General features: G+C 45.6%; 5 protein-coding genes across 5 annotated transcripts; 3 read left to right on the top strand and 2 right to left on the bottom strand.

Moving 5' to 3' along the window:
* Positions 1-415: 415 nt before the first annotated feature.
* Positions 416-1296, bottom strand: UA08_09392 (hypothetical protein; the record flags this gene model as incomplete). Its single annotated transcript, XM_020265322.1, has 2 exons — positions 416-945; positions 1008-1296. 2 exons carry the CDS (start codon positions 1294-1296, stop codon positions 416-418), a joined length of 819 nt encoding a protein of 272 aa, XP_020115440.1.
* Positions 1297-3269: 1973 nt separating this feature from the next.
* Positions 3270-4476, bottom strand: UA08_09391 (hypothetical protein; the record flags this gene model as incomplete). The annotated part of the gene is made up of 2 exons (XM_020265321.1): positions 3270-4259; positions 4315-4476. 2 exons carry the CDS (start codon positions 4474-4476, stop codon positions 3270-3272), a joined length of 1152 nt encoding a protein of 383 aa, XP_020115441.1.
* A 704-nt stretch (positions 4477-5180) lies between these two features.
* UA08_09390 (hypothetical protein) lies at positions 5181-6553 on the top strand (the record flags this gene model as incomplete). The annotated part of the gene is made up of 3 exons (XM_020265320.1): positions 5181-5235; positions 5308-5806; positions 6241-6553. The coding sequence occupies 3 exons, from the start codon at positions 5181-5183 to the stop codon at positions 6551-6553; spliced, it is 867 nt and encodes a 288-aa protein (XP_020115442.1).
* Positions 6554-8299: 1746 nt separating this feature from the next.
* On the top strand, positions 8300-8773 carry UA08_09389 (hypothetical protein; the record flags this gene model as incomplete). The annotated part of the gene is made up of 1 exon (XM_020265318.1): positions 8300-8773. One exon carries the CDS (start codon positions 8300-8302, stop codon positions 8771-8773), a length of 474 nt encoding a protein of 157 aa, XP_020115443.1.
* A 306-nt stretch (positions 8774-9079) lies between these two features.
* On the top strand, positions 9080-11867 carry UA08_09388 (hypothetical protein; the record flags this gene model as incomplete). Its single annotated transcript, XM_020265317.1, has 8 exons — positions 9080-9227; positions 9420-9477; positions 9550-9706; positions 9784-10457; positions 10524-10773; positions 10955-10965; positions 11011-11504; positions 11578-11867. 8 exons carry the CDS (start codon positions 9080-9082, stop codon positions 11865-11867), a joined length of 2082 nt encoding a protein of 693 aa, XP_020115444.1.
* Between the last annotated feature and the right edge of the window lie 509 nt (positions 11868-12376).

Raw genomic sequence — 12376 nt, 5'->3', positions numbered from 1 at the left:
TTTCCTAGTCGGGTTGCAATGAACTCTCATCCATGAACCGATTGGCACCTTCTGAAAGAGGGAATATTAGAGTAGACACAGCTCCATCAGTATGGCTGACATTTAATTAATAAAACGTAATAGCAAAAGAAGCTTAGCAGACACACATAATCAATAGCCCCAGGCCCGATCCTGAAGTTTCGTTCTTTTTTTCGTCTTACTACTTGTACATACATAGGCTTCGGCCAGGTCATTTTTGAATCACTGTAAAACAACCAATTTATGCAAACGCCATAAATATTAGTATCTCATTATCAAATATAGGAATGCAAGGGTCTGCGCTGAATCAGACACTCTCATGAGTCTCAAATGCAGCATCTTTCAGAGTGATACCGTAGCGGCAGACTTCCCTCCTTGCAGAACGCCTTTTATCTCATCATTTTCTCTGCGAGTCCAACTCCACTGGCCCACCGACTCCCATCTCCGACAATACTTGGGGTTGAGTATATTGTTGTTGCTGAGCTTGCTGGTAGGGTCCGGCATCCGTGTACCTGGGCTGGTTTTGAGGGGGCACCATGCCGTATGAGTTATCTTGTTTTGGTTCCGGGACAGATGATGCCGCGATATTTCCGGCCTGGAAGCGATGCAACTTTCGCCGCTCCCATAGCGCCCAGGCAATAGAAGCGAGTGCAATGACGCCAAGAGGCACACCGACGCCTGCTCCAATAGCGGTATCATGGTTGCTGGAAGACTTGGTCGAATTGGAAGTTTCGTTGGCCAAGACATAGTCCGCGAGGAGATCATAGCCTGGAATGATGGTTGCATCTGGGATTTGAAATGTCGTGTAATTGTAGGCGCAGATAGCACTATCATCTTCGGCATCGATATTATTACAGCAATACTCGGCGGTGCTATCAAGGTATGAATAGAGGACTATCGAACAGCCGGATTTGTTGAAAGATGAATCTGAAAGCAGGGCCAAGTATTAATGCGTCTGTCCCTATAACAAGCAAATATGCGTTACTCACCTTGAAGGCAATAATTCGGACAGTTACCGCTCGTCCATGACTGGTCTGTGCATGATGATCTGGCTAGTGTGAAGGGCTGGAAAACGTCCATGCATAGACCATTCGACAGGCAAACGGCGCCCTCGCCACAACAGGCGACATGTGTCCCATTTCCGCAAGGAATATCGCTGGAGGCTATCGATTTATCGGGGTAGTAGCAAGTTTGAGTCGCGGCCGCCAAAGGTGAGAGGATGCCAGTAGCGATTGAAAGCGAGAGGGACACCCTCCCAAGACTGACGGTGGAAAACATTCCGTATGGACAGCAACCAGATCAGGGATATTGGCTGAGAGCGCTAACCACCCAGAAGGTGATGTGAGTATATGTACGGATATGGCAAAAGAGAAAATAGTCAAAATTGTATGGAAGTCAAACGGGGGCTTTCAGCTATTTAACCAGGCAACTTAGTAACATTACCAGTATGGGGACCTTAACAATCCCCACTTGGCAGCGTTGAGTCAAGCCGCAGGAAATTGCGATAGATATTCTTGGTTAGATGTTACTATGGCAGCTTGCTTGGTGCTACATTAAGATTTTGCGGGTACCTCGGATACATAGAGACTAGTTGTGGTACATAGTCAGTACAATTGCATGGTTTCATCGAGTCTCTGCCTTACGGCTTAAGCCCTACAAAGTTGTTCGTTCGCAATGTTCATGGGCTGGCACTCCGTAGCGCTAAATGTAAAGATTCCTAGTGCTGATTCCGCATGGGAGCTGGAGAAAGCAGTGGAGCCAATTTGGCCAGCTGGATATAGTCTATCATACTAGGGATTGTCCGCAGCCGAGCCCTGGCTCTGAGTGTGTTGGGAGGGGCCCTGTGGACCCGCATTGTTCCTAGAAAAATAGTGCTCGATGCCTGTAAAAAACTTCTGCAGCAATCGAGCCACGAGCGAGGACCGGAGCAGACGGTAGAATACTCCAGCATACTCCGTATATGCTCCGGAGAAAATCTTCGAGTATCAACAGCAAGTCGTTAACCAGAGATGATGCTGAAACATAAGCGCTACACTAGCGTTAAGTCAGTGGGACTCGCTCTCAGGCTTCGACTCTTGGTTGGAGGCTTGGGGCCTTTAAAGCTTACCCCCTTCTTCTTTCGGATTACGGCTGATAAAATATACCTTAAGAGGTATAGGCTGGCAGTGATTTCAAACATAAAGCCTCCTTTTCTAATAATAGTTCCTACATCGCCTAGGACTTGTACTCTTCAGTATCTGATATGCTATACTCCGTGTATATATAGAGAGTAAACATAACATGAAAGAGCCAACTGAGGCTGTATCTAGGTAGGTAGAGACTCTACAGTCGGCATCTTCCGGGGACCTAGCTTGACTATGCATTTATATAAAGAAACACGTAAGTGCTGCTAACTTAAGTAGGCATGAGCATTAAATAAAGTAATTCAGCTGATCCACCGAGATCCACACCGGTCACTGGCAGCCTTAAGAGTTACGTATCTTGTAAAATGAGACCGACCGCGTGCTTGATATCACGGTCGAAGAGTACGCACGGGCTGGGTACGGAGTATACATAGCAAGAATTCGTAGTACTAGGTACATTTTACGCAAACTCCTCGACTTTCAAAAATCAGTAGTCTGGGTGTCAGATGGTGGTGATTAGCTGAGAAAAATTCAAACTCGGTGAGGTGAGAATTTAGCGCAGCGCCATTGGTGCCCATTCCTAAGTATATATATTGACGGGATTGGCTCCGATTGAAAGTTTTATTTTTTTTCCGCCTTGGCTATTCTCGAATGCGTTTTCCGGTGCCTACCGTTTTCTCTTTCTATTTATCTATGGAGTAGTATTCACATGTGATTTGTGTGCTAAATAGTAGAAACACGGAGTTGTTTCAGTGCTCTCTCACATTCGCAGTAACAGCCTCTTGCTCATCGCTTCAATACGGAGGACTCACAGCTCACGGGGTGTTGGAAGGTTTAGCATTAAAAGTGGATCGGAGAAATTTAAGTCTTCGCAAGATAGACTTACCTAATTCTTATTTCTAGAATAACTTCAGGTATTATTTCGTAGTTAGTAGTGTCACAAGCAGTATTTTATAGTCTTATTAATTTTGAAAGAAAAAAAAAAATTGCAAAGAATTAACCACAAGTAATGGTAGTTTTCTACAGACTACACGGATACACTATAACTTGATCATGGTGCATAGCTACCTAGGTAGAAAGGCTGAAATCCATGGATAAGAATACTCTCAACAAGCAAGCTTGGAAAGGCTAACAATATGGAAGAGGGTAGGGCTCTTGTATAAGATCTCCGGGTCCATACCCTGCCCTGATTATACTTTCATGTACGATCTTTTGTTCGTAGTCCGTCCAGAGATAATCTGCGATTGCACCGGCACGTTTCTGGAGAAACTCCATAACACCTTTATGAACATAGTCGCCGAAAATATGAAAAGGAAACGACAGACTTATCCCTTGCAGATGCATGGAAAACTTCGAATCCACAAAGGGGGCGACCCCTGTGAAAGTTTTCGACACAGAACCATCATGTGAAACGCGCCAAAGACCGCATTTCAATGTATAAGATGGACAAGGAAGATCAGAAGCGTTTTCGCGACAGTTCTCTCGATTTATCAACCATACCGATGTCAAGATTTCGCCCATAACAGAAGGATTCAGTTCTGTCTTTTCTATTTGGAAGATTTGGGTAGCGACTTGATCAGAGCTTTCAAACAATCTGCAGTCGATACCATTTGTCCACAGCTCCTTCACATTTGGGCCGTCAACCTCATCAGCTTCAACAAGAATCACGAGCTTCACACGTCCATTGCTACCGTATAACCATTGCTTGACATTGTCGAGCAACTCCATACGTGTCTCCTTGGCACTAGCGTGCACTATGACTGAAGGACGAATGTTCCTAGAACTGATCAGCCCAGCTAGGGGTCGTTTAACAATGCCGTCGTAATGGCCAGTGAGAAGGTAGGCTATGGCTTTGGTCAGTATCACGTCGACATGAAATTGTTGCCGGGCGATAATCTTACCGCTATCATGCTGTAAGGACCATCCATTTGGATTATCATTACCAAGGCCCTTTACAAGAGTACGAATCCAGTGAACAATAGCCCCGAAAGCCTCGAGTGATGGGTGGGTTAGGTGCGGCCGGAGTAGTAAACAGGCTTGACGAGAATCATATTCCACTCCTTGCAAGCTTTCCTGCGGCTGTTTCTTTTCCCATTCCTGATATTTGCTCAGACTAATCTTGAGGTATACGTTAAGAAACATTCAGGTGGCTGACAAAGAAAAAGGAGCGTACTGGAAATCCTGGAATAGCGAGCGGGCGTGAAATACGGGATCGAAGAGACTGGATGAGATCGATAGTGATATCCTCCATACAGTCAATGTTTGCAACATCAGCTTCGATATCTTGAAGAATACCGATGAGAAAGCCATCGGTTGGGAAACGAGCACTGGCCATCATGGGCTGCTTTTATCTGTGTTTCGACCGAGGAAAGGGCGTAGGCCTCGGAAGGTTTTGATGCGTGTAAAGGAAATTCGGTATATATGAAAAGCTGGCTCAAAATAATCAACGAATGAATATCAATGTGTATAAGCAGACTGGAGGGAAGAAGAAGGAGAAAAAGGAGAAACAGTAGGCGTTGTGCTTTGATGGCGTCAGGAAGGAAGGAGGCACTGCCAGTGGTCAACGAGCATACTCCAATAATACTCTCAATGCATTTGTAGTTTACAAGTCCTTTCATGAAAAAAGATAAATACAAAAAAAAAAAAAAAAAAAACGATACTGACCGTTGTCTGGTCCGTTTTATTCCGCTTCTATCATGCTCTCGCTGTCAAGTTTACTGTCGAGAATGTAATCGAACCGACTCTAGTTTCATACTCGTAATAACCCAACTCGTTGATCATGATTGAAGGGGAAAAGAAATAGTAAAATTCTGCAATATTATGGTCTTAGGAATACAAGGCAGAAATACTACGATGTGGCATCTGATAGATTCGTCGCCGGTGGCTGCGGTGAGTATAACTGAAATGAGTCAAACGCCGACGACACATCACTCTGCATACCTTCTTCATTCAGAATATATATTATCCCGCTATAAAATAAATCAAAAGCTAATCTAGCTATAGCTACGAAACACATGGTATTGAGATTCAGTACGAAACATGACTTTACCCGGCATTATTATCGTCTTCATAGGAATAGGTTGCTTGGTTCACGGTATAATCACCCTTTGGTTTGTTATAGGTCGATATATATATTCTACTTGTTGCTAACAAACCCACGTAAAAGGCCTCGCCGTCTCCTGGACCACAGACACCAACGACGAGTCATCCGCCAATGTCACAATCGATCTCTTCCTTCAAGAAACTTTTTACATTATCTTGACATCGGGAGAGGATAAAAACGCCGTGCCCATCACAGATCTTAGTTATACATTCCAATATACCCCAGACAAGTCCTACATCGCCGCGCAGAAGGGGTACATTATCCGTATGTACGACGGTTCTGCGTCTGATTTCAAGAGCGACGAATTTGAAATTTTCAACACTCATGATTATGTCACGTCTGTACCAACCACCGCAATTCCTACATGTACGGGGAGAAACTCAGGCGGAAGACTGAAGTCCTCTTCAACATCGGCACCGTTCAGAAATCTATCGACACCTACTTCTAATACCCCATCTGCTTCCCCAAATGCGGCGAGTGGACTCACCCGTGGGGATATCAGGGCCGATACCATAGCTCTTTTTACTATTACGGCTCCACTTGTTTATACATTGGTTCTACTGTGTGTGCGGGGAGGACATGTCTTTTGAGTCGAATTACGTTATTTCCATTAGTGCATGCAAGTCCTATATTACCATTGCCTCTTGATTGTCGTCCTACTGCCACTAATATCTTTTGGTTAAGTGTCTCAAATGTTTCTGGCCTTGCGGATCCGGGGCTTGTCGGCGAGATCTTCTCACATAATAGCATATCTGCGTGTAGCAAGCGAGCAACGTCAAGGGCCGAATGCTGTAGCAGACCCTAGAGAAATATGTAGATCCTAAAATTAATGCTATAATAGGGCAGTACTAGAGAGAGTTATTAAGATTTTCCTGCACTGCCCAAAGGAGAAAAATCTCGGGGTTGGAGAATCCGCGAGCAGCTCGTATTCGGGGTCTCGGGCATTATCGATCTATACTTCCTCGCATTCTCCGTACTCAAATAAATAAAATCAAGGCGATACCTTGAGCGTCATCACTTCGTCCAGACGTTCCCTCTGAACTCCATCTACATCGACAATGACGGCAACATGTCCTCCACTCATACGGAAGAATTGTCGAGAGATGGCTACTCGCGCCATTCGACCTCAAGCACTGCAGATCCAGCACCCACTGCTGTACAATCAGCAAAGGCAGTAGATACAGCTATTAAGCCTGTTGAAGAGGCGCCCAAGGAACCCAATGCTCTCGGCGAGGCTACCTTCAACGGCTCCTGCGAAAAGCCTGCGATCAAGCAAGATCCGCCTAAGATACCCTCGGCACCGTCTTAATCGTGGTAAGAGCGCTTGCGGGAGTGGGCCCTGCTGGTATCTTTGCAGGAACCGTCAGTGGCCCCAAAAGTGTCAAGCTCCTTGCTGGTGCGCACGTATGATGCTAAATATGTCGTCTACAGATTATAAGCATGGTCTTCCTCATCCCCTTAAGCCACCGCCCCAAGACCCAAGGCCTCTGGAGGTGCTACATCCTTGTTGAACGCATTACCTCCTGATCAATATGCCAAAGCGCTGGGGGGCTATGACTTAGCAGTACGTCAGGCATTTATGATTGGCTTGATCTTGTGTGCTATAACCGTTCCTTGTCTTGCTGCTATGGAGTGGAAGAGTGTTAAATAGCGTGGCAAGTGGGAGGACCAGCCTGCCGTAAAAGGCACTGAGCAGAATGTGCCAAAGAAGTGAAAGCTTTACGATAACGTTCACTCTCACTCTGCTGTACATCAGTGCTGCGTTCACTGCCTGTACCTAGGTATAGTGTCGTTTGCAACCTGCCAGATGTAACTATGCATATAAAATTGAGAATGTTGTTGACATATTTCATATAGACTGTATTATTCACAGCCACATATCGTTTCTCTAGCTATCTGGATACAAATTCCATACCAGCAGTTTGCCAGTTATCTAGCTTTTCCATCAAGGAGACGGCATGTAGGCTCTATGTAAACTTAGTTAGGCTTGCTTTTATCTAGATCTGTTAGACTCCTATGCTATACATTTTACGTTGAATCGTTGCTCCATTAAAGAACCAAAGAATAATCGATATCTTGATGTATAACTACTACAAAACTGCTATATTGACTATATTGACTACATTGAAGTTCGAATTCCTTTTATGTATTATTAGCAATGGGCGTTAATTTGTCTAAATTTCACTAGATCATGAGAATTCGGTATTAAACCCTAAGAATAGGATGTAATATTATGAGGCAATTTGCTATAAAAAATTCTGATACAAATAACAAATAACTTTTTGCTTTCAATAAAGAATTAGCGCAGCAAAACCAACATAGTCTCAGGGATGGCACTTCAAACAAAGCCCTAAGAAACAGTGCAGGCGGTCTTGAGACTGGGGGTGAGAAGCCATATAAAGAAGTCTTTCTGTGCAATTTTTTCCTCGTGACTTGTTCCGGCTGTTATCTTTGTGTCTGGCACTGAGAACGAAAATACGACATTGTTCATTTCTCCTGTCAGAGTCTACCGAGTCGTATCTGTGACATTTCTTTCTCCCTTTGTGACTTGCGTCAAATGGAACATACTCCCACTTGCTATAAGATTCACCGTCCAAATACTTCATCGCGTACGGTCACAGTCGCTGCTGGTCTCTCAAATCGTCTGTACATCATCATGCTAAGGAATAACTAATGACTTTCATACGACTCAACGCAACAAGCTTGCCGGAATTCAATCAGTTCTCTTTAGATATTATTGAGGATCTTTTGCGGCTCATATTTATCTGATTTGCATAGCATAAAGCCGGCAGGGTCTTTGAGAGCTTACAATGGCTTCAAAGTCATCTTCCACAAAGATTCTGTATTGCTGAAACCTTCCAGACATCTAAATGCTAGATGTTTGTATCAGATGAAGGTGACAGGCAGGTATCAATCATGGGGTTGGGTATAAGAAAGATGCAAGCCCCCTGCTTTTCTTTTCCTTTTCGGTTCTCCTGCTCCCATACTTAGTATATTCAATATTGTCAATCACTACTTTCAACATTGAAACAAGTTTTTGACAAGTTTACTCAAGATGTCGGCCCATCACGGGGATTACATCTGGGCACAGTCAATCGGCAATGCCACACAAACAGATGTGCGTTACTGGTACGTGACTTCGGTCAACAACGAACAGCTGAGGACTCCAAACAACACGCAAATCAAAGTCCAGAGAGTCGGGTCAACGATTTTCGGCCTCGGGCAATACGATAAAGATCTCAAAGCTCGACCTATGAACAAATCGATGAACAAGATACGGTATGAAGTTGTTAGAGAGGTCGACGGAAAATCCACTTCCACTCCCGTGAAAGGAGAAATGGACGTTATATTCGAGAACAACAAGGCTCATGTGAAACTTGAACTCAATCCAGCCGGCGAATACACAGTGACATTAGGTCGAAGCAAAATGGTGATACTGGTGGGCGAAGACATCCGAAAGCCCGATCCGGCCGTCACGACAACCTCTAAGAAGAACAAGAACGCGGGAACTGGGGTGCCCAGGGCTTAGGAGATGGACAGCCATACCTCATCACACTCGATTTTCCTTGACATTTGTCGTACTTACCCCTAGCAACTGGTGGCTGAATGGGACTTACTCACAGTATCAAGCCTATACTAGCCGGTTAGCATGTTGGTAGTTAGTTTGACTTCGGCCTGAATACACATATCCTTTCTCTCACTAAGTCTGTGCTTTAAGATTAGGTATACGACATAAAGAAGTTGGCGTAAAGTAAAAAGCGAGAGCGTTGATGACTGAGCAAGTCCAAGGGAATTTGATTGGTCAATGAATCGATAAGCGATAACAGCATCGATGATGGGCGCTAGACCCAAACGGGTCCCTCGCCAAGATTTTCGCTTAGGTCAGCCCACAATCGGCTGCAAAACACCCGCGGATAATAAGATTTCGAGAGACTTCGTTACTTCAACACCTCGACGACTACTAACGACAACAGGGTCAAGATGTGAGTGTGCCGCCATCAATGCATGGGTTTTTTGCATATTGCGAACTGTTTCACTGACGATTGTTTGTCTTTTCAGGAGTCACCGCAAGTACGAAGCGCCCAGGCACGGTTCGTCTCACCCAACTCCTCGTCCCCGACTCGGATACAGATTTTTGTCGATGATGTGCGATGGACTGACAAAATAACCTACAGGCTCCCTAGCCTACTTGCCACGCAAGCGTGCCGCCCGTCACCGTGGAAAGGTCAAGAGGTGAGTGAAACAATTGAAACAATAAAATCTTTTTTGGAAGTTGGAACACGCCGCTAAGATGTGTTGCGACAGCTTCCCCAAGGATGACCCCAAGAAGCCCGTCCACTTGACCGCCTCCATGGGCTACAAGGCTGGTATGACCACCATTGTCCGTGATCTCGACCGTCCTGGTGCCAAGATGCACAAGAAGGAGGTTGTTGAGGCTGTCACCGTCATTGAGACTCCTCCTGTAAGTTGAAAAAAATCTCTATTCTGGTGGGGTTTGGGCAGTTACTGATTTGAAACTTTTTTTCTTTCTTGCTACAGCTCGTTGCCGTTGGTGTTGTCGGATACATTGAGACTCCCCGTGGTCTTCGCTCGCTCACTACTGTCTGGGCTGAGCACTTGAGCGACGAGCTCAAGCGTCGGTTCTACAAGAACTGGTACAAGAGCAAGAAGAAGGCTTTCACTCGCTACACCAAGAAGCACACCGAGAGCAGTGCCGCCTCCGTTACCCGTGAGCTCGAGCGCATTAAGAAATACTGCACTGTTGTCCGCCTGCTCGCCCACACTCAGATCCGCCAGACTCCTCTCAAGCAGAAGAAGGCCCACTTGATGGAGATCCAGGTCAACGGTGGCTCTATCCCCGACAAGGTCGACTTCGCCCACGGTCTGTTCGAGAAGACCATCGACATCGACACCATCTTCGAGCAGAACGAGGTTATTGATGTCATTGCCGTCACCAAGGGTCACGGTTTCAACGGTGTCACTTCCCGTTGGGGCACCAAGAAGCTTCCTCGCAAGACACACAAGGGTCTCCGTAAGGTTGCTTGTATCGGTGCCTGGCACCCTAACCACGTCCAGTGGACTGTTGCCCGTGCCGGTCAGATGGGTTACCACCACCGTACCTCGGTTAACCACAAGATCTACCGTATCGGCAAGGGAAGCGACGAGGGCAATGCCTCGACTGAATTCGATGTTTCCAAGAAGACTATTACCCCGTATGTCTACTTCCCTCCATTCTGATTGCTAGGACGACGTGCTAACATTTTTTGCTTTTACAACAGTCTTGGTGGCTTCGTCCGCTACGGTGAGGTTAAGAACGACTTCGTTATCGTTAAGGGCTCCATTCCTGGTGTTAAGAAGCGTGTCATGACTCTGCGCAAGACCCTCTACCCACAGATCAGCCGAAAGGCCAACGAGAAGATCGAGCTTAAATGGATCGATACCTCGTCCGAGTTCGGTCACGGTGCTTACCAGACCCCTGCTGAGAAGCGTGCTTTCGTTGGTACCCTCAAGAAGGACCTCGTTACCACTGTCTAAAAAAAATATTTTATTTTCTTCTGTCTTGTGGTTCTGGGCTGGTGTAGCGCGATGCATGAATTTTCTATGTCTAAAATGAATACCTTATTTTTCTTCACAAATCAAAAATTAGGGTACATGCGTTCTCGTTAATAGTAGAGGACATTTTTAATATTCACATTTTGACGTATCATAGACTGTTAGTTCGTAAGTCTAAATAGTAAAATAAAGCAGCAAATCAAATCCTTCCAGGCAGCCTTTCGTGGCCATTCATTGCGTCACTCCTCCCGCTCCCAGACTTTCTCCCCGCAGAAGCAAACCAGCACAATCAATGTCACATCTTGCAAAGACATCCAGAAGGCCTTTTGTTTCCTTGAGTCTGTCACGAAATTCGAAATCGCTTACACGACAACCGCTCGCATTCCCACAGCCCACGAGCTGGTTCCTCTCACCATCACCACCCTACCTGACCTCCCGTATACCCAGTGCGCTACGAACAATGGCTTCGGATTCGGACTATATGGCCTTTCTGGATAAGGCTAATCGGCAGCGTGATGCTGGAAGTAGTCAGGTCGATACACAATCAGTTTCTCAGCAACTACGTACGGAGACGGTTGAAACTGGCGTCACAGTGCCCCGAGTGTTGAAGACCGTCAACGCGTTCTACATCTCAGAAACAGACGAACCTTTTGAGCCTGTGGCGCTTAGCTGGCCTGGCGCATCAAAAGGGAAGTGGCCAGGAAATGGTATGTGTCTTTGCTTTTGGCTCTCGTGTGTGTGCCGTTCGTTCAATGCTGATTGATGATGATGTGTGTCCAGATGAATTCGCATCTCTTATAACCGGCTCCAAATCTACCGCGTCGAATATTTCCAGCTCTATTGAGACATACTCCGAGACATCGTTCGATCCTCAAAATCAATATAGTAGCGTGATCAAGGCAGTGCGTGCTGCGGCTGCGGCGTCAGACCCCAATGGCGATGAGAGCAGCGTCGACGTCAAGATTTACAGAGTTGAGGTTGGTCATTCCCGGGCAGAGTACTGGATTGTTGCACTGGACGCAGCTGAGGGGAAGATTGTTGGATTGAGAGCTAAAGCTATTGAGTCGTGATGTTGGATTAATTGATATAGCTAGCTACTTGGCTTTGGAAATGGAATCTTTATAAAATTCTTTTTTGCTGATTCAATGCCAAACTTCCAAGGTTGTAATTCCTAGCGCACTCGACATCAGCTATATATCACCTGGTGCAACATCAGATACTTGGGTACCTAAGTTATATCTATCTATCTATATATATATATCCATCCCTTAGGCCCACGGGTACGTCCTACGTACCTAGGTAGTTCTCCACAAACCAATGAAGTATGTAACTGTCTAACTAGATACTTAATTACTTCGTCTATATATTATGATATTCAACTACCCAGTATATTCAATGACTACCCTGGCCGCAAACCGAGAAACGTGTGTCTAATTGAGATGATAAGCCAGGCCGAGACCGGCGGCGAGACGTTGAGTCACCGCCCAAGGAAAATTTCCCCACCCAAAAAGGCATTGAAGCGCTGCGTTCTTTCACTTGACCGACATTTCTCAGTCTTCTCCAACAGTGAAAAATTTTG

Source organism: Talaromyces atroroseus (assembly GCF_001907595.1).
Source record: "Talaromyces atroroseus strain IBT 11181 chromosome Unknown scaffold_21, whole genome shotgun sequence".
NCBI lineage: Eukaryota > Fungi > Ascomycota > Eurotiomycetes > Eurotiales > Trichocomaceae > Talaromyces > Talaromyces atroroseus.
The sequence above is the reverse complement of the archived record's forward strand: the minus strand, read 5'-3'. Positions and strand labels throughout refer to the sequence as shown.